General features: G+C 40.6%; 1 protein-coding gene across 2 annotated transcripts in view; it reads right to left on the reverse strand.

Moving 5' to 3' along the window:
* Window positions 1-1,659: 1,659 nt before the first annotated feature.
* slc45a4a (solute carrier family 45 member 4a) overlaps window positions 1,660-20,762 on the reverse strand; it is a 53,462-nt gene continuing 34,359 nt past the window's right edge. For both annotated transcript variants that reach the window (XM_005478433.3, XM_005478434.4), the window contains 13 exons: window positions 11,460-11,648; window positions 10,055-10,234; window positions 9,762-9,952; window positions 9,494-9,674; window positions 8,618-9,079; window positions 8,077-8,348; window positions 7,822-7,983; window positions 7,383-7,482; window positions 7,195-7,275; window positions 6,977-7,107; window positions 6,735-6,803; window positions 6,495-6,649; window positions 1,660-6,135 (listed from right to left, as the gene is read on the reverse strand). In XM_005478433.3, coding sequence (XP_005478490.1) covers window positions 5,955-6,135; window positions 6,495-6,649; window positions 6,735-6,803; window positions 6,977-7,107; window positions 7,195-7,275; window positions 7,383-7,482; window positions 7,822-7,983; window positions 8,077-8,348; window positions 8,618-9,079; window positions 9,494-9,674; window positions 9,762-9,952; window positions 10,055-10,234; window positions 11,460-11,648 — 2,354 coding nt within the window. In that variant the 3' untranslated portion in view covers window positions 1,660-5,954. The remainder of the gene's footprint in view (window positions 6,136-6,494; window positions 6,650-6,734; window positions 6,804-6,976; window positions 7,108-7,194; window positions 7,276-7,382; window positions 7,483-7,821; window positions 7,984-8,076; window positions 8,349-8,617; window positions 9,080-9,493; window positions 9,675-9,761; window positions 9,953-10,054; window positions 10,235-11,459; window positions 11,649-20,762) is intronic.

Here is a 20,762-nt window from a genome sequence, read left to right on the forward strand (position 1 = left end):
ACTCTATGAGGTGTCAGTCATAGCAGGAATGTGAGACATTAAATTGAGTTGCATTTCCCTCCATCATCCTTCCAGAGAAGCAGCGGGTCATCACAGTTCACTTTACGTAACTGTGATGACCTTGGCTTGCAACTTTATACCAATGTGCGTGCGCGCGCACACACACACACACACACACACACACACACATAAATACTTACCATCAGCTGGCCCTGCTACCACATGATTAAACACACACACCAGTTTCAGGTTCCTTCTCTGGCTTCTCTTCATGGAAACAGCTGAAGCTTTGACCCAGTGTGTGCAGTGCGTGTGTGTGTGTGTGCTAGAAATCTGATTCTGCACAACAAAATGTTTTTTTCCCCAGTTTTCCTCTTCCTTCTCAGCAGTCTAACCACAATGCATCATGGGAAACCAAATCAGCTGCTTTGAAGATGCTGAGTAAAAACTTTTTTTGGCCCATGAAAAAATGTCTTGAAACTGCAGACCAGCAGGTTGCTTCACCAACAGTCACATGCATTCCAACAAAAAACAAGCAAACAAAAACACGAGCGAGGTCACAAAAACATAATTATTTTTATATTTCCTTTTTTGGAGTAAACCTGGTTGGTAACTTCAATGGATCACAATTTATTTACTTTGTTTAGTATAAAAACTAAATAACTAACACTTTATAATACAGCTCACAACTAAGGGTGTAATTTCTTTGTAATTAAGTGGAATTTTAACATATTTTATTTTTGTATTTTTATTTACAACAATTAATTACTGTAATTAAATTTAAGTGGTTTCTAAGTAATTTTACACAGTGTATCAGTAATTTTGATTTGCGCCTAACTTCTAAGTAGACACAAATTATACTGTGAGTAATTAAAGTACTTTGTGTCGCCTTTCCTGTAAAATACCCAGAAGTTAGGCGCAATTATCCACAACTCAAATTTGTATTTGTAGGTAAATACAAATAGATTTTTAAATTTGTAATTTTTTAAAAATTAATTAATTAATTACATTTGATTACAGGGGAATTACACCCTCTTGTGCAGATTTCTGTTTCTTTGAAGTGCAATAGAGTTTTATCATTTCTTGAGATAAAAATACTCTAAATACCACCTTTACAAAAAAAGCATAACTTGGAAATGCTTGCCAAATCTTGATAATAAAGAATGAAAATTCTCTAATTCCCCTTTAATTAATATTTTTACAGAAATCTTACTTTCCGAGGAATAAGATGCTCTTTTACTTGCAAGAAAATGTGCATCAAGCCTGATAAAACCAGTCTGCTTAAAGCTTAAGACTCCCTAAAGATAATAAGTGAGGTAACAATATACAGAAGGACATTAGTGCATTTTATTAACATGTTTTTTTAGACACTCTTATCCATTAATATTTCATTATTTACATGCGTGGTAAAATTTTTTGCAATGTAATACTAATAAGAGTAAACTAACAGCTTCACTCAAGATCAAGACCTTTCTGAACATCTTTCTCATCTCATTTAAATGCACTGCAAAGCATTTTCATCTAAGTATTAAAAAAAGTTCTATATTTAAAATGAATTTGTTTCTCTGATTATGTCTGCTTGCATATAAAAACATGTATTTTGTGGATATCACTGTATATTTATGTCTTTATGAAGTGAGAAACTCCCAGTTGCAGAAATTTTTTGATCAAATGAACTTTTATTTTCAACCAGAGCAGATTTTTTTTCTTCTTTTTTTTTGCCTGTATGGTGAGACCCTTCTTTATTATTGATTCTTGTCACATTTTGAATTCTGAGTGTAAATGCCAAATGATGAAAGACGTCATTGGTGGTTTGCTTCTGAACAGAGTTTAAGGTGCGTTCCATACAGTGTTCATCCAGAGTCCTACATATGAAGGCTCAAGCATATTTACATAACATAGAGATATATATACAGACTTTATATAGAAAACAACACTACTAACAAAAATAATCATCTTTTTTATAGCAGCAAAAAAGAAGAAACTAAATGAGAAATATGTATATTTACATCTTTTTTTTTCAAATAACAAGGCATATTATATATAGTACACTGCGTATATTTATTTTCCCATTCTTTAAGTATTCATCTTGATTTAATCTCTATGAAAATCAAAGTATATAGGCATCGCTCCCCTCCGTCATTAACACACAGTTTACTAAAGGCAGAGCCACACACACACAAATACACATGCACAGAGGCTGGACTGACTGCATGGCCGTCACGCTGCTGCCAGGAAATACGAAACAGGATCACCGCGTCTCCACATTCATTCAGTGATGCGGACGGTGGAGAGCAAACACTGAAAATGTACAAAGGCCAAAGATTTATGTGTGTGGCTCTGCCTACGATTCAAATAAAACACAACACACACAAAAAAGTTTCTAGTTGAATTAAAACAACAGAACAGAGACAAAAAAAAAAGACTTCAGGCATCATCGCCATCGATTCCAGAGCTAAGTGTAAACCAGGTGATTGCAGAACAGAGAACCAGGACCAAAAAGTGAACACTGAGATGACAGTTTTAACACACTGCTGTCTTTTTGCTTTGCCAGCTGTGAGAGGACCTATGCTCGCTCTCTCTCTCTCTCTCTCTCTCACACACACACACACACACACACACACACACACACACACACAAAGTCCAGTTCACCTGTAACAGCAAATAGAATAGCTTTAATTTACTCATTTGGAAACTAAATGTCCTTTATAGACAAGAAAGCTCAAAAAATAAATATCCACAGTTACTTGTTTTTTTTCCTCCTTTTGCAATAAAGTTCTACTTGTTTTTTGTTTTTTTGTTTTTTTTTACTTATGTGCAAGTTCTGTGCAATGTCAGGACTCCCACCCTGGATCGTCAAACATCAAAACCAAACCCCCCCCCAAAAAAACTCACATTCGTTGACTTTAAAACAAACAAACAAAAAAAACATTAACATTTTAAGTCACCAGATGGAATCAGAGGTTAAGAACTCAATCTCCCAGCAGGCCGAGCGAAGCGGCTGAGCTGAACCGAGTCGCCGGAACATTCCAGAGTCTGTGATAAAAGGCTTGGGACATCATTGGAACAACAACCCCGCCCCACTTCCCCATAAAATCAAATACTTTCTCACTGCATTGGAACAGAAACACTCTAGTTGCACTTCAAGTATTCACGGCCAGGAGTCTCTAACCTACACATGTAACGAAGGACGTCTCATCCTGTAACACATTTCTTCACTTTCCAGCCTGAAAAGTGATAAAGTGGATGTTTAAAACTCGCTCACCTGTTAGGAGTGTACTGACCCAGACCAAGCACAGCTTAAAGAGTACATGTTGCGTTGAATGTTGTTTTTTTTTTTTTTTCAAACACACATTTAAGTTCAAACGAAAACAAAAAGACACAAACATCCAGCCATGCATTAGAAAATACATCCCTGACCTATTACGACGATTAAAGAAAAGAGCTCGAGTGATTTGTACAGTCATACTTTGGTGTTCTGAACATGCATATCGTTGTCATCGCATGCAAAGCTCCATAACCCCAAAGTTTCTTTTTTTAATTATTTTTTATGTTTATTCAGAATATTTTATGGCTAATGGCTCCAGAGGCCGTTTTTTAAAACATCCAATCTTAGCAACATTTTATCTTACTCTCTGATTCAATGTACCTGAAAGTATGGAAGGAATCGAATTAGTATTAGAAGAAAATGTTACACTTTGCACATGAGTGAAAAATCACAAACACGTCCCCCCCTTCCAAAAAAAGCCATCCTCTGAATTCTCTTCTAAAGCCGCCCAAGCTTTAAAAAAACAAAATAAAACACCTTTTCCACGAAACGCTTTACATACGTTCATACATACAAACAGTTCTTTCTATTTAGTCATCACCCCCACTGCAATTTACATTTTGTTTCCCTTCGAGCTGCTTTCTTCAGCTGATTGAAATGAAAGGAAAACTGACCCAAAAATATGCACCACCACCAACAACCCTGCTCAGGCTGCACAAGCTCTGCACAGTACTCTGATTAACAAGGGTCCTTATTGCAACTAAAGGCCTGACTTATCGGGACACAAACAACACAACACTTGAAAATTTGTTTTTACACGTCCAGCATCATCAGCTAAAGTAACATTCAGAAGATTAAGATCGTTTAACGTCATCGCTGCACACTCAGTCATCAGGTCTTCGTATCTATCCTGGCTTTAAGGATTGCTAAACTCGGCGGTTTTGCTTCCTTTGCTGTGGCTACCGCAGCAGATTTAACCATTTTTCCCAAAGCCTTTTGACTGTATTGTAAAATAAATGTCACAACACTTCAATCAAAATTAGTGAAACTTTAAATTCTTGGTGTTATCTTTTGTTCTGTTAAAGTTACAGTGCTTAAAACTGCCGGTTTTGCTTTAATAAAGGATGTCTGAGTCTGCTTTGAAAAATATACAATCTACTCTATTATTCTTCTTTTGGTGACGTGGAAAGAACCACAACAGGGCCATGACCCTCTCTTGAAGCTTAAGCAACAAGCCTTAAACTGCTGTCATAAATGACTACTGTCGACACAATGGAGATTTGTTTGCCTTTTTTAAACATTTCCATAAAATTCAGCATCCATAGAAAATATTAGAACCCCAAATCCAACGTTAACGCTTTTCTAGCTGAACCTTGTGACATTTCTTTTCCAACAATGTGCAGTGAGTGGAAAACTTTATGCTGACAGTATATTTTTTTTAAACAAACAAACAAAAAAATAAGCGAAAAAGTAAAGAAAAGGAGAACAACTCTGTTTCCTTTTCCTCTTCCTCTCTGGTGTTTGGTTTGTCGCTCCTCAGCTCGTCTAACATGCAGCATAGGTTAGTTTGATTAGTCAAAACAAACAGAAACATCACTGTGGTTCCTCACTAAATCTTGAAAACAATATTTGATTGTAATGCCCCATATACTGCACACACTGCATCTAGGCTCTTACTTTCACGCTTGTCGAATTTCACCCGGTAAACATGTGTATTTTTTGACTGTCGTTTTATCGTTCAAGATACAGGCGACTTTATTCTCATGCTCAATATTTCTGAGCAGATCCTCTGGATTATTGTCCTCTTTGCCCCACGTTGAAGGCTGAATTAAAGATTTTGTCAGTCCTGCCATATGAAAGAGGGCAACAGCATCAATTTTATGGTCAATAAATTCCCCAGGAACCAGGCTTCGGGCTTGCGATTTCAAAAAATGCCACTTCCAAAAGTCTTTAGAGTCTTAAAGCTAGTGTCGCTGCAATGTCCCGCAAAGCCGACTGTGTTGTTGGGGTTGTTTTGGTGTTTTAAGTCAGCAGACACACACATTCTCGTAAATCAGCGTCCACACCACGAAGCAAAAACTCAATCAACCTGACTCCACAGTGCGGAAGAACGATTTTCAGCATTTTGTAATGATTGCAGCTTCAAGGACTAATGTTCATCGATAGAGTTCATTATTAGGGTGTTCATTCGATTGTGTTGAACTTAAATGAGGAAATGTGTGCGTGTGAGGGTTTGAATGCGTATATATACGAGTCCCCTGAAGTTTCCTGTCCAGGTGGCTGCTCAGTAGCACCTCCTAGAGGCCCTGAGAGACAGGAGACAACCTCTCCTTAAAACGACGGCCAATTAACTACTCAATCCTGGACGACCCTGACGGATCGATCAAAAGTCCGTAAGGGATAAGTGGAAGGAACTTCGTCAACAGCTGAAGCGGCACTGGGACCAGAATGACTTTTGTTGGGTAAGTTGGTCTAATGTGATGCTGGTCCCACGGCAGATTGCGATGTTTTCTTCAGCATAGTGTGACATGTGAATTTAAAAAAAAAAAACCCTGTTAAAGCCAGAACAAACGCCAAGAGTGGACCAAAGCAAATCCACATCAAGGCACACCTTTCAGTCTTTTCCATCAGCAATGATAAATCAAGTTGTTTCTGCAGCAAAGTGTCTGTCAGCGCAATCAGCCAATCACAGAGCAGACTCATTTTCCACCTGACAGGAAGCTGTAGTGCTGGTGGCCTTCCCCTCCTTGTTGAGTTTCAGGAAGCTGGGTTTTTCGATCACTACGGTAACAGGCCCTTCGCCGCTATTGGGATTTTCCAGCGATGGCAAAGTCCGTTTCTCTGAAGCTTTGGCTGATTCCCCGTCCCTGCCAATTGAAATAAACACTTGTTAGGACTTCACAATGGGCTTAAAAACAGCTACAGATTAAGTAGGTCAATTGAAACAGTTGCAACGTTAAGCTATCTTAAAGCGCAGGCATGAGTGCCATATTTAGGCCTTTATCTATAGAATTTTCTTGTATGATGTCATGCAGATGGTTGAGGACAGGTCCCTAAGTCTAGGTGACTGATTCCTTATATAGTTTGACCTACATTGTACCACTTCCAAAACAGCAAACAAGTTAATGTCACGTTAGTGATCATCTGACTGCAAAACCTCAGTAGAGCCCTATTTCTTGGTTTGTGTGTGTATTGCTTTATGGCTAAGAATGGGTAGTTTTCTCACCCGTTGTTTGGAGTTGGATAAATAACCAGGAAGCAGGCAGTAAAGAATCCAAGGAGGGAGCCCCCAGAGGCCACCATGGGAATGACACGAACGCTGCCAACAGCTTCCACTACAGAACCCAGAGCTGAGGCCACCAATATCTGGCTGATGTACACCTGAAGAATCACAACACAGTTTTATCAATACAATATATGACATGAATGTAAGTGGCAGAACTAATTGACTTTATTCAACACTCACCTGACAGGACAGGATGGCACAGTCGATGCCAAAGCCTCTGCGAGAGTTGCCAGGACTGTGCTGGATATACTGAAAACGCAAAGAAAGTTATTAGTCCCAAAAGACATGATAATTATTTTCTACCAAAAAAGTAGGATCCTTTAAAATTACTAGGTATTCTTTAGCCATGCATTTAATTCATATCTTTGTATATTCATATCTATATTAGATCATTCAGCTTTTCTAATTGAATATATCTGTACCTCTTTCATTTCGTGATATTGTCCCAGTAGAGCATAAGGACAGTAGGAGATACTCATGGAGATGATGCCCATGCTGCTGATCATCACCATGGCCACGTACACGTTAGGGAAAATTGCCATGACAGCAGTTCCTATGAAGGAAAACACAAAAAAGAGGGAGATTAGGGAATTCCCATGTGCTTTTTTACTGTACTGTGTTTTATTACTGCAGTTCGTACCTATGGAGAATCCAAGTGTACCCAGGATGTAGATGACCTTAATGCTCAAGTCAAAGTTGTCGAGATATTTTTGAAGAATAGCTAGAAAAGAGAGATTTGTTTATTGTTTACTCAAATGATTTAAAGAAAATCCACTTTCTAACCAGGAAAACGGAATGATGTGAGCATGTGCTCTTGCGCATGGCTACCTGAACATGTAGCAGCAGTCATGGCATATATAACCAGGCCCCAGCATCCCATCTGAACTCCTCTGTGATAGTTCTCCAATAAGGTCGAGTTAGAAGGGGCCTGTGAGATAGAAAACTGGGCTTAGTTACATCACTTTTTTACATAAGATAGAGACTGTTTTGCTCTTTTTTTATCCTTCTGCTGCAAAATAAATGACAAAAATCAGAGAAATGAAAAGAAGCCTGTGCAAAGCATTAAAAAAAGAAAAGAAAAAGCGAAACAAACCAATTTTTAAATGCTTAAGGGTTCCTAAAATGTCCACAGAAAGATTGTACGATACTTCTGATAAATGTTTTTAGGGTAAATAATTAAAAAAAACACAATATATGTTGGTAAAGTAAAGTTAGGTGACGTGAATGTATGTATGTGTATCTGTGATCTTGCAATTGTTTCTCATACAGTAGGATCTCCGTGGTAGATGACTTGTCCCATGAAGTCGGTGAAGAAGACCGCCTCTGCTATGATGGAGAACCAGGTGAGCAGGTGACAGGCACACAGCCGCAGCAGCTCTTGGGGCATCTTTAGCATGGAGAGCCACAGCAGGCGCACGGTGGTCTCAACCTGAGGGGAGAAGATAAAAGATCACACATTACAGTTACCAGTGAGGACAAACAATACAGACTCGTTAAGCATCACACCCCTCCATCCACACACCTCGCCCTCTTCACTCTCTGTGTCCCCGCTGGAGGAGTTGGTGTTCCCGCTGCGGTGTCTGTTCCTCTGCCTGTTCCTCCTCCTGTGCCTGGCCTCCACTTCGTACAGGTCGTTCATGCTGCGGGACGGCTTGATGAGAAAAGCTGCGTTGGCTCGGCGGTAGCGGTAACGATGACTACCGACGCGGCCGTAGTAGGAGAAAGTGCAGGACGGCTGGCGGTAGAAGGTGTGGCGGTGGCGGGACTGTCTCATTGGAGCTCCAGTACTGGCAGCTGGATGAAGAGAGAGTTTGTTAAAGCATCTCATGGGTTCATCTTTTAATAACTACTATAACACTGTAGGGAATTTATCCTTTTATGCAAAATTTAAAAGAAACTGATTTACCATTACTGTGCTATTTTTCTAAACTAAAGAAGTTGTTTACATCAGAACAATTTCACATGACCAAATCTTGACTTACTTTCTAAGTATAACTGAATATGCCTGGGTTAACATATATCAACAAATAACAACATGGCTATAATAATGTAAAGATGCTGACCTTTGACCATTCCAGCACGGTGTGCCTGTCCTTTGGAGCTCAGTCTGTTAGTGCCAAGTCTGTCAGTATTAGTAACGCTGGCTAACAGCCGCCCGTTCAGCGTCCGCTGCTCGTTGAGCTGGTTGTTCAGCAGCGCCTCCTGCCCGTCGTCGTTTTCCATTTCTTGCAGGAAAGCTGAGAGGCGGGAAATCCTGGGGGTGGTAACATTCGTTGGATTGCTGCTGTTTTGGGGGCGGAGCAAGTCTTGACTTCCCGTGCTGCTGCTGCGTCTGATGCTGGCGAATCGGGGGGGTGGGGTGCTGCGATTGGGGTTGAAGAAGGGAGCAGTCGTGGAGGGGGAGCCGTGATAGGGCGAGAGGTGATCGGCGAAGATGGAAGGCTCTATGTGGCACAAGAACATCGCATCGTGGTCGAGGTGATCGAGGGTTGCGTCTGCCATGGCGAGGACGCTGTCGCTTTTACCTGGAGAAAGAAGAGGGGGGAGGTGGGGCGATCAGTTTAGGTGTCAGGAACTTAGAGAAAAGCGAAAGAAACAGGGCAGAGAATGATGAAGTCACATCTACCCTGTCATGACTGAAAAAATGAGAGAAAGGGCAATGAAGCATTTTCATGAGTGGGAAATAAGTCTTTGTGACATATGGTCAATACGCACACTAAGCTTCTTTTTGCTCTCTTTTTGCCTAGGAAACGTAAAAACCCCATGATTCCTCATTTCTAAAAGATGATGCACAAAAAATTAAGAACGAAAAAAGCATACATATGTTGCTAACTTATTTTATTTGGATTTTCTAAGATTCTCTTGGCACAGTGTCATTTGAATTGGAAACCATTTAAAATAGATTTTGCAAATAAAAAAACAGAAGTTTCTGAACTTACTTCTCACAAGCTCCACCTCTAGGAAGTCCATGTCTCCATGCTCTGACTGGTCATCTTCGTATGGGTCATAGAGGTCGTAGCTCTCTACCGTATCATCCTCACCGATCATTTCTAATTTGGCGCCGAGAAGTCCGGCCCTGCCATTGGCCGATGTTTGAAGGTGGGCGGGATCCAGACTTTCCTGTCGAGAGAGCAGTGAAAGGAGTGTTTTCTGTGATGTCACTGAAAAAGTCTATTTCTACTAAAACTGAACTTCACGGCTCAGTACCTGCTCGAGCCTGTCGTGTTGCGGCGAGTACTGCTGCTCCTCGATGCTTAGGAGATGCAGCACGACGGAGACAGAGAAGAGGATGGCGGCAAAGAAGAAGAGGATCTGCTCCTGGGACTTGAAGACTGCTCCGAGGAACGTGTGCGTCCAGTCCAAACCTCCAAGAGCGTAGCCGACTGCGCCGCCCAGACCTGCGGGCAAGAACACACACAACAAACACACAACAGGTGAATTCTGCTCTTTCGTAGTAATGGCGGGAAATATTTTATCGCTGTGTTTATCATCAGCTGTACCTGCAGAGGCGGCGTGGATATTCAGTGCCATGTCTTGCTCCTCTGTGTCTGCCACGTCTAACAGGTATGCTCTGATTGGTCCCTCTGTGGCATCCGCGCAAAAGTCCAGCACCACCACACCCAGCACAGTAAGAACAATCCCTATTGGTTGTCTCCCCTGCTCGTCACCCAGTGACAAACCTGCCAGAGAAACACAGAGATGTTTTTCAGTGCTTATCTTACATTAGATTTAGCCAAAAATTATCAAGAAAAAATGTGTAGCACAATGAAAAAAATAAAATAATTGATACTGATGTAACCAAGCATGGTAAGCGCTAACAGCACATTACTGAATGACAATAGCTGCACAGACACAAACAGGTCACTGCACATTTCCCATACTGCTTTGCATGTCGTGTGTGACCTTGTGTATCACATGACATTTGTGACCCGGTCTGCCCCCCCTGCACCCCGAGAGCCTGAAGCTGTATAAATGTATGTGAACAACACAGTGTGCAGTGGGGTGTGTACTTTGAGTGTATTGTGTGATGTTGAGGCAGTGTGACTAAGCATGACACACTCAAATCCATTAACGTCAGGGAAATAGAAACATTCATAGAAAGAACAGCGGCGTGTCAGTATGTGCGCTTGTGTACATGTGTGTGTTTTGTGTATTTGTGTGTATGTGTGTGTATAGGGGGTGAGGGGGGGACAATGGAGCCACAGTACGCACTAGCAAGGCACCCAGACAGGAAGTGAACTGTGATTGGTAGAAAGGGGGAAGCAAACAGGAAGCATTTCCCTGTGAAATGCCTGCTCTTGTGTTCCCATGTCAACACACACACTCACTTACAGCCACACACACACACACACACACATTCATTCACAGGTTACTACAGCTTTCCCATGTCGTCCTGGCTCGTTCACACACATTCGCCTATACTCACATGGAAACGCACACGTTCTCTTATTTATTCACTCATTTCTCTCAGACAGAGACAGGTCACTGTTTGTTTCCCACGTTAACCCTCCCAGCACAAACACACACACACACCTCCCTGGTGCCCTTAATTGACCCGAGTGCCACTGCAGAAGAATAGAGGCAGAACAGAATAGATGTGAGTAAAACTGAATAGAATTTGCTGACAGAAAACTGTTCACACACCTCTTGTTCTTATTTATAACTCCTTTGACATTTCATTTGGTTATATTTAGAGATGTGTACAGGCCCCGTACACTATTGTTCTACATTAGGCACACATTTGATCCACATTTGAATATAGGTCACACTATTATATTGTGGCTAAAGGAAAATCCTGAACTCTTGACCCCTATACTGAGGTTTGCTATAACTGCCCTTTTGTTCTCTTCTCAGCTAATGCACACAGAAAATGTCTCATACAAAAAGAAACCCCCAAAAACGTACCTATCAGTGATCCATTCAGAAACAGAGCCACTCCAATCAGTGTTCCTATACAGAGAGCCAGGATGAACGGTCTCCTCCTGCCCCATCGCAGAGTGCAGCGGTCACTGGCCGAGCCGATCAGAGGAGTGAACAAGAGGCCAAGAACTGGACTGAGGAACCACGTCAGACTGTAGTACTGCTCTGGAAGACCTGCACAGCACAGACACACAGACAGATGAGATGTGAGCGGAGATAGAGACAGCGAGAGCTAACAGCAGGTGCGCAACAGAGATGTGACTGTGCTTCCAGCAGGGGGCGCAAGCTGCATTCAAACTGTTCGGGTTGAGAGTTATAATTTTTGATTCGATTAAATATTAAATATTTTAAATTAAATATTAAATAAATATTTCAATTTTTTAAAATAGCAGTTAGGTTCCTAATTGGAAACTCAAATCAGCCACAGGTGGCATAAACTGTGACACTAATATTAAACATAACTGTATTTACATGATTAGATACCCATAAAAGACTGTTCAGCATCATTGCATCCAGACATCCTTATCTTACAATTATTTATACATTAAAAAGAAATATAATTTCATGCATCCAACAGCAGAAACGAATCTTTCAACAAAACCAGGAATCAGCCAGCCTGCTGGTTAATGCTGCTCACCATCATCATGATTAACATAATAATATCCCGCTTATCTGATATTAATTAACACATATAATATTGCAATCGGGTAATAAGATTTTCAGTGACTCACTATGTGACAGCAGGTCGCAGTCACAGGTGAAGTGCACTGCCACATAAATTGGTTGTTTGTGTTGTTACTGCTGTTACCTAAGAGCTGACCTGAGGCTGACTTTTTCAACACCTTCTGTTAAAGCCTACACGAAGATAAAGAGGAGAAAGCCACAGCAACCGGCCCCGACGGCAGGATTTATCTCAGGTCTGCTGAGCCTCTGTGTGTTAACGTTCCCCCTGGATTATCGCACAAAGGAATTCGACAGAGACTCCGGTGCTCTTCTTAATGCAGAGAAAATGAGCGAAAATTGAGTGTGGAGGCTCAGTGATCAGGTTAGTCAGGCTTTTGTCAGTAATCGACACAAAAGAAACTGCCCTGACAGTGACTCGTCTGTTTGAAACAATTCAATTATGAGCTCTCAAATGAAGGAAGGAAATCTCCTTTTTGTTGCTTCGTCTGAAAGCACAAGAGCACTTACGCATTTCTTATTAACTACTGCTTAAATAAACTCATAAACCTGAAAGCAGTGAACTGAAAGTATTACTTCTGACTAAATAGGAGGGAAGAAAGACAGGAAAACTTCTATTTTTCTATTCAACATCCATTTCCTGAATTAAATGGATTGAGCTCAGCATAACCCAGACTGTTATGTGAACGTGACCTTGTTACTGAGCGCACATTTAATTATCTTTATGCGCCGACTTTCCAGCGTCGGAAACCAGGTGAGGATTTCAAACACATCCGATGAATGATGGGGCCCCAAATTAGGATGGGCCAGTGGAAATAACTAAACAGACACTTAGGATGCAGCAAACTAATGGAAATGCACACATGCTTTTGATATCTCTCAATAATACCACTCAACACTGCGTAAACCCATCAAACACACCTGTCGCTAGCAAAAATAGCTCTTAACCCCTCTTAACCTGAAGCATGTACTTAATATTTTATAAACCTACCATAAATTCACTGCTGATAATCATCATCAAAGATTAAAAATACATTGAAACACATTATGAGATTAGCAGAGATAAGGTTACTGCAAAGTAAAACAGATTTCTGGCAGCGTATCCATTTAAAAGCCACATGACATGACACTGTTGAAATGAACCACTTCTAGCTCCATCCATCCATCCATCCATCCATGCATTTAAGTTGCAGACATGGGCAAGATGACCTGTTTCCAGCAAGACAGCACACTAAATCACCTGGAACTGTTTTCTTTAACATGATAGGTGGTTAACTATATTCAAAGAGCCTCCCCAGTCATCAGATATCAATGCAATAGAGCACTTGGGGATCTAGTGGAGCAGGAGAGGCACTTTGTTGAATCTGCCCCAGGAAGATATTTAATATTTAAGGATGATCAGCCATCAGCCAGCCATTGGGATCCAGTGTTGGCTGTGTCCAAGCCAGCTGTTTACACCTGTATCTTATACAAACCGTTGCAAGCAAGAAGAAAATCATCGGGACTTTAACAAAGCTGTGAGTCAAACCCAGAGGCAACAACTTCTCACTTCTAAGACAAGCTGTTTGCTTAGTCTTTGCTTCTACAAACCGTCTGACTTCCCCCCACATGCTGCCTCTGCTGATTCAGCACTTCCTCCTTGAGAGCAGGTATCAAGTAGGATTTGTCAAGATACTTGGAAAGCCTTGCGTTTGACTTTTTGAAACGTGTTCTCAATCCACGGCATTTAGAGAAACCAGTCAGACTCACTGTTTTGCTAAACAGTGACACTAGACTGGGATCAGATGGAAAAAAAGAAAGTTATCTGAGTGGAGTGATAGGATAAAAGGATATAGCTGTAAACCAGAAAACTGGCATTTCTATTATTTGCTTCTAAGTCTGTGTATTCAGTTGGATAATTTAATTTTCCTAATTTGTTTCACTGACAAACAGAAAGTAAAATCAAGTTTCCTTGAGTCATCACGCCCATTTAGTTATCAATGCATTAGTGAGATAATCATGGCCGACCTCGCCCTCGGGACACGGACTACACCGAGCTGACGGGGGGAAGAGGAGGAGGCGGAGGCAGGCAGCCCTTTCAGCTAAGTGAAGTCAGCTGAATTGCAAATAATTAAATCACAACTTTATCATTGTCTCACTGGCAAACTGTCGCTTGATGTGGCTCACTGAAAAATGAATGCCATTTGGCTGCCGCACAGAGACGAGGAGAGACACTGAAACACTGAAAAGGTATGAGGTCATTCTCTGAACCCTGCTTAAAAACTGGGAAATTAACTTTCAAACAAAGTATTCAAAAAGCACCACGCCTCTTTAATGTCAAAACGGGAGGGTTGACCACTATTTACTGAACCACACAAATCTAAAGGCCAATTTGGGCAGAAGCCACCAGCAGTGTTGTGGATATAAACAACAAAGAGTAGCACATGAAGCTCCTGGTCCCAAATTTAGTAGTCACATTACAGTTATCACTTTTATTTTAAGTCATTATGGCCTACAGCCAGTACTGCAGTTGGACCTTATGTTTGCCATTTCACATTTTCTTTCTTTCTTTCTATTGTCTGGCTTTGAGGTACACTTTATTAAAGAGTACGAAAAGAAAGATATTGTGTACGTTTTATATGCATATGTATATTTGGGTACATGTAAAGATTACACTGCAACGACTGTTGGATAATGTAAGAAATCACTCACAGGAGATACGTAACTAAACTAATGCATTACTTCATTAAAACTATAATGCTTAGTACAGTGCAATAAATAACTTGATAAATAAGGTTAAATTCTTCCAAGTGATGAGAGCTGTAGCAGAGAACACTTTGAGTGCTCAACTATAGAAGAAGACAGGCACATAAATATATCATCTACCTGTGTGCAGTGTGAATAAGTTTCTAAAATGATCTCTTTAAGTGGTTTCAGCAAAAAGCCAAAGTTTTTTTTTAATGTAGTTAATTCTGCAATAATTCACTTAACTAGAAGAGAGACAACAGAGATGCAGAATTGCTGATCAATACAAGCAAGATGCCACTGACAGTTAATTCCTCAGTGGGCCAACAGATGGAAGAAAGTTGGAGAGAGCAAGTGAGTTGATGGCATCAAATCTAATTTAGAGAAGACAAAGACTTATCTGAATTTTTAAATGGACTTTCGAATTTCTCAAGGAGTCCTCTTTTTAAGAGACAGACGTCAATAACTGAGTGCCACTATATCTAATTATCAAGAGCTGATCTAAAACCTCCCCAGAAGTCCACGAACAGACAGTAAACACCGAGGTCACCGTGTCAGGTGCAGGGTCAAGATCCTTTCACACAATTCTCATCAGTCCATAGAAGTCCAGGCGACAAATCTAATCTGACTCATTTCTTTCACATAACCAGTGTTGATGTCCGATGTTGATGTGTAGAAATTTCCTGGATTTTGGAGGTTTGTGGGAATGGAGTTGTTTGCTTGCAAAACCCTGCCATCATGTGAAAAGCTGTCTGCTGCAATCATGGTAATTTTCATGTTTTCACTGCTGTTGATGAATCACATGTTTCTGTTTGGCAGGAATTGCGGTCTGAAGACAGCCTTGCAGATCCGTGAAAGAAACTCTGAAGCAGAAACAGCAACTTCAAGGTTAAACTGCATTTTCTCATAGGAACACTGAGAGCTGGACAAGCAGCAGTGAGAAAAGCAAGACACATCCCTTTGCTTTTGCTAGATTGCTGCAAAGGACAAAACAGATTGTAATTCACACGGAACAAATCATTTCTATCGCTTTTCACTGCGAAGAAGCGGGAGGCAGAGGCAACTTAAGGTTGAACAAGAATAACAAGTCGGCCTACGTTTACATTTGGAAACTTTTCATTAGCAGATCAAGTGAACTCCAGGTGTCGAGACTTCATCCGCTATAGCACTTAAACACAATGATCAACAACATCGGCACTCACTCACAGCGGAGGTGTCGTCATGGACGCTGGATGAAAGCCGGTTAGCTTCGATCAGGCCGAAACTGATATCACTGTGACACATTTCTTTACTGTAACAGCTGCTGATGTGACTCACTTGAAGCAGAGTGCACTAAATACTGCTGCTCAGGTTTTCTCAGCATGCTGCCAAAGAAAAACAACAGGCTGGACTATGCAAATATAATTACCTATAGCCATAGGTCAGGCTCAAAAAATGACTTATTAACTGTTACAACTAATGAAGGATATGAGTAATCACAGGAAAAAACAGCCAACAAAGACCTCGCAGAGGCCAGGGTAATTGTTTGGTTTTTTCCAGGTAGCAACCTCGAGAACTTAAAAGTAAAACACCAAAACCTGCAGTTCCTCTCAGACAGACAGATAACTAGACAGACAGATAGATAGATAGAGTGTACAAAACTACACCAATCCATTTGGGGTGTTTTTGCTTTTAAGTTTATCTGATCTTCTTGTTAGTGTCTCTTCCTAAATGCTTTTTGGATGATTTTATTGCAATTAACTGATAAATAATCTGGTTTCCAGATGACAAAGAAGTCTGCTCTTATGCTTTAGTGAATGACATTCTAGTATTCTTTAAATACCTTACTAATTAACAGGTATTTGTGTCTGTGTGATACACCCATATTGCCTAGGCTTGCTAGCGTTACCTGATAAGCTGGTCCGTCACGCTGTTGTCTCTGACGGTGTGGAAACTGCAACTTCAATCTGTGTCCACAAACCAGGGACATCCATCTTCTATGGGTTACAGCTCTGTCTGGCTAACAACCTAAACTCTAGAGATAATCAGCTTTATCTCAAGAGAGATGAAGCAAAGGTGTAAATCTTCACCTTTTTTAAATGGTAGGTTATTCATTTTCAGTGTATCAACAGTGTATCTGCCCTACTCATCCAAATAGAGAGCTCACTGAGTCTTGAGGAGCACTGAGGTCAAGTCTCTTGGTCTGTGATGCATGTACACATGGATATAATGTGTATCCTTGTGCCTGCCACTTTGGATTTGTATGTTTTTCCAGAGGAAGATATAAATTCATAGCTATAAGCACTTTTAAGTGGCAGGAACATTAAGCCTTTGACCTCACTTTGACTTTACAGCCCATCATCCTGTTGTCCCGTACAAACGTTCACCTCTCTCTTTCTCATGAACAGGCCGTAAACTAGGCTTGACCCTTGTCACCGTGGCGACCAGGTCTTGGGAACTCTGTCGCCACGGAGACTCCATCACCTTTGCTTCCTGGCTCCTAATATGGCTGTGTCATTCACACAGTGCTTCCTGTTGTTTGGTGAGTTCAGACTGAGGAACAATTTGTTTCTTTAAGTTTGTTTCTCAATTTTTTTTATACCCTTTTCAATCTTTTGTTTCTCTTTCTCATAAACACATCCACTAACACACCTAAGAACGCACGAATACCCAAGAAAATAACACACAACATACAAAAGCCACATACACAAGACCTGTTAAAGAGTCAAACAGTGGCACGGCAATAAAGCGGGAGACAAAGCAGCAGATAGGAATCGGTCTGTCGGTAGGTTTGTCAACATCAAAACAGGAAAAGTGTTTCTAGTAAACAGTTCCCACACAAAACACCAGAAACACAGTCAACATGCAGGAAATACACACATGTCTCAGTTCCCACACATAGACACAGACTTACAGTCTCACCTATGGAAATAATAATAATAATAATGATATTAATAAAAAGGAGCTCACACAGCTGAGTTCCCACACAGTTTTAGTACAGTAAGGGCAAATACACACTCACACAGGGAACAATACTGAGAGAATCAAGAAGCAGGAAGCATTTTAGAAAAGAGAAAACAAGAAACAAGTGCAGTAACAGACAAGGAAGGGAGGAAACGGAGAGAAAGAGGGAGTGTGAGAAAGGATTAGGATCAAAGCATTTGAAAACGGAGTTAGGATAAGGTGAGAGGAGGAGAAAAGGGAGGAAAGACGGAAGAATGAAGATAGAGGGACAGAAAAAGTTCATATTCGGGCTGTCACACGGCTGTTAAGCATCGCCAATTGATCGTGGGAAAGAAAAATGTTCACTCTCCTCCATCTATCATCAAAGAGAGTTTTTTGTTGGTTTTTTTTTTAAAGCTATGCACATTTCCTGAATATACGCACGCACACACACACACACACACACACACACACACGTGCGCACGGACTAAAAACTGAGCTTAATGTGTGACTGTTGGGAACACAAATCTCCCATTCATCCCAGATTTCATGTGTGTTTCTCTGTGTCGTCGCTGCACTGTAAAATACACAGTAAAACTTGGTAGCTTCAATTGTTTTTGAACCATTTTTATTGTGAATAAAGCAGCTTTGAAACACTATATCAAGACATGCCGTATTCATGCCGTGTCAATCAAAAGGATAAAGAATCTGAGGTTGAACCAAAGTTCACACTGAGTTTGTTCTATACCTGTAGATCTTCATTTAAGCAAACCACTTTCAATAAATTACGCCCACTTCGCTTTTATTTTCTGCAAAGAAAGTCCTCAGATCACTTACAGCCTGCATGCTTCTCTCACATTTTCACAACAGTCCCTTCCTTGTTTTCTCTTGTACAGTTCATTTGAATTTGTTCCCTTTAGCTACATGAAGTTGAGCGAAAAACTTTTCCAAAAGTTGTAAAATCTATCAGATGCTTTCTGTTGCTTTAACGGGGTTTCAAAGCAAGACGCATTTAACTAATATAATTACGACACCAGTGAGTGACACCTCTCTTTAATTATCTGCAGAGCTGTCTAAACAAAATGACCAACTTAAATCAAGTTAATGCTAAAATGTAACAAGAAGTTTACATCAAAGGCGGTTTGGCATATTAGCCGGCAGCTGGAATAATCATAACTTAAACATGTGGTGCTCATTTAATTACCACTGACAGCTGCCTGTTGTCTGTGTGTGACTGATAATTAAGTGTCCGAATAAATCGCGTCTGTTTTCAGTCATTTTCTATTAGATCAGGCATGTCAAACTAATTTTACAACGTGGGGCACGTCCACCCCACTTTGATCTCCAGTGGGCCGGACCAGTAAAAACTTCTCTTTCTGTCAGTGTAAAGAAGTTTAACTATGCATTTGATCCCAGAGATATTTTAATGTAAGAAAAAGAAGTGCAATTTCAACAGTACATTGCAGTTTTTCTACATGATAAATTAATGCTTCTTTGGGCTTAAACTCAAACTTAAACTGTAAAAAGTAAATGTGTGCAGTGGGCCCATTCTGGCCCCCCGACCTCTGTTTACTCAAACAGTAAAGTTTATCTGATAATATCACTTCTTAAATTTCTTCTAGACTGAAATGCTTGCACATGGAGGAGAGGCTAGACACGGATGGTTGCTATTGCTGGTCTGTGTCTAAGTCATCTAAGTGTCTAATAGTAATCTAATCCTCCAAAGTGTAACTCATATTCACCTTATTTAAAAAAAAACAAAAAAAAAACATAAGCAGCCAAAGAAGTTGCTCTACAGATCGGCACTTCTTTTTTGCTCCTTGCTTAAAAATGTGGTCACATAAATGAGACAGCGAGAGTTAGTTTCTGCTTTTCCTCCAAAAGTTCTTAATCAGCTATAATTGGTCTCTGTGGGCCAATCAAACACCACTGCTCCGACCCAAATGCCTCCAGATCAAAGAATGCAAGTCTGCCACATTTGAAAAGGACACAGGTGGAAGAAGACGAATCTTCCCTAAATTTGCTGATAAAATGACGCCTGTAGAGTGAAAACTGTGGACTCAGCAGCAGGTTACAGAGAAAAACTTCAGAAAAGTTTTTTTGCTTCGCCCACTCTGTCGATTAATTTATCCACTCTAGCTGTGACTATTCTGGTTTTTTTTCTTCACAACAAATAACAAACAAATCATTTGAAGATGCAAATATTGTAAATAATAAACTACAACCAATTTAATTATTTTTTATTTTCTTAATTGCTTAGCCTGTTGAGCCAACATACTGGTACCTGGTCTTGCTCCTCCTCTCTCGCACCATTAACTGTAAATGGTCTAGCTCCACTGGAAAACAACAAAACTTAACTCCAAAATTAAAATCAAACAATCAGTCCTTTTCCTACAAAATAAACAATCTTATTCTCTCCTATTCCAGCCCTTCACTTCTACTCTCTCTCTCTCTTTCCGTTCCCATTCCTCCCGTTCCCATTCTCCCATAAACCCCCCAAAACAATCCTTTCATATCCTGCGCTGGCGTGAGAAAACCACAAGAAAAATGACAAGGGTCCAGAAAAGAGGGAGAGAAATGGTGTGAAAAGTGAGAGTAGGGTAGAGGTCATGATGGGAGAAAGTGGGCAGGAAGGAAGGAGGGCGAGAGCGAGAGAACGAGAGACAGAGAGTGCGAGGAGAGGAAAGGAGGAAGCAGGTGGTCTTAAATAAACAAAACATGCGAACTGAGTCAGGTGTAGCACTCAAAGAGGAAGGAAGAAAGAAAGGGAAGAAATGTGGTTTGTAACAGATGGCACCGTGAGGGCAGAATTAAAATTTAGACTCTTATGGTCAATATTTCATTATTGATAAGTGTTTGGCAGTGGGTTCGATTTCAGCAGAAGGGAAGAAGAGTTCTTCTTGCAGCTCATTTAAGATCTGCAAATATGTGGAATTAATATCTTTGAAGTCTTGGACTGAT

The sequence above is a fragment of the Oreochromis niloticus genome, linkage group LG22 (genome assembly GCF_001858045.2).
Source record: "Oreochromis niloticus isolate F11D_XX linkage group LG22, O_niloticus_UMD_NMBU, whole genome shotgun sequence".
NCBI classification, from domain to species: domain Eukaryota; kingdom Metazoa; phylum Chordata; class Actinopteri; order Cichliformes; family Cichlidae; genus Oreochromis; species Oreochromis niloticus.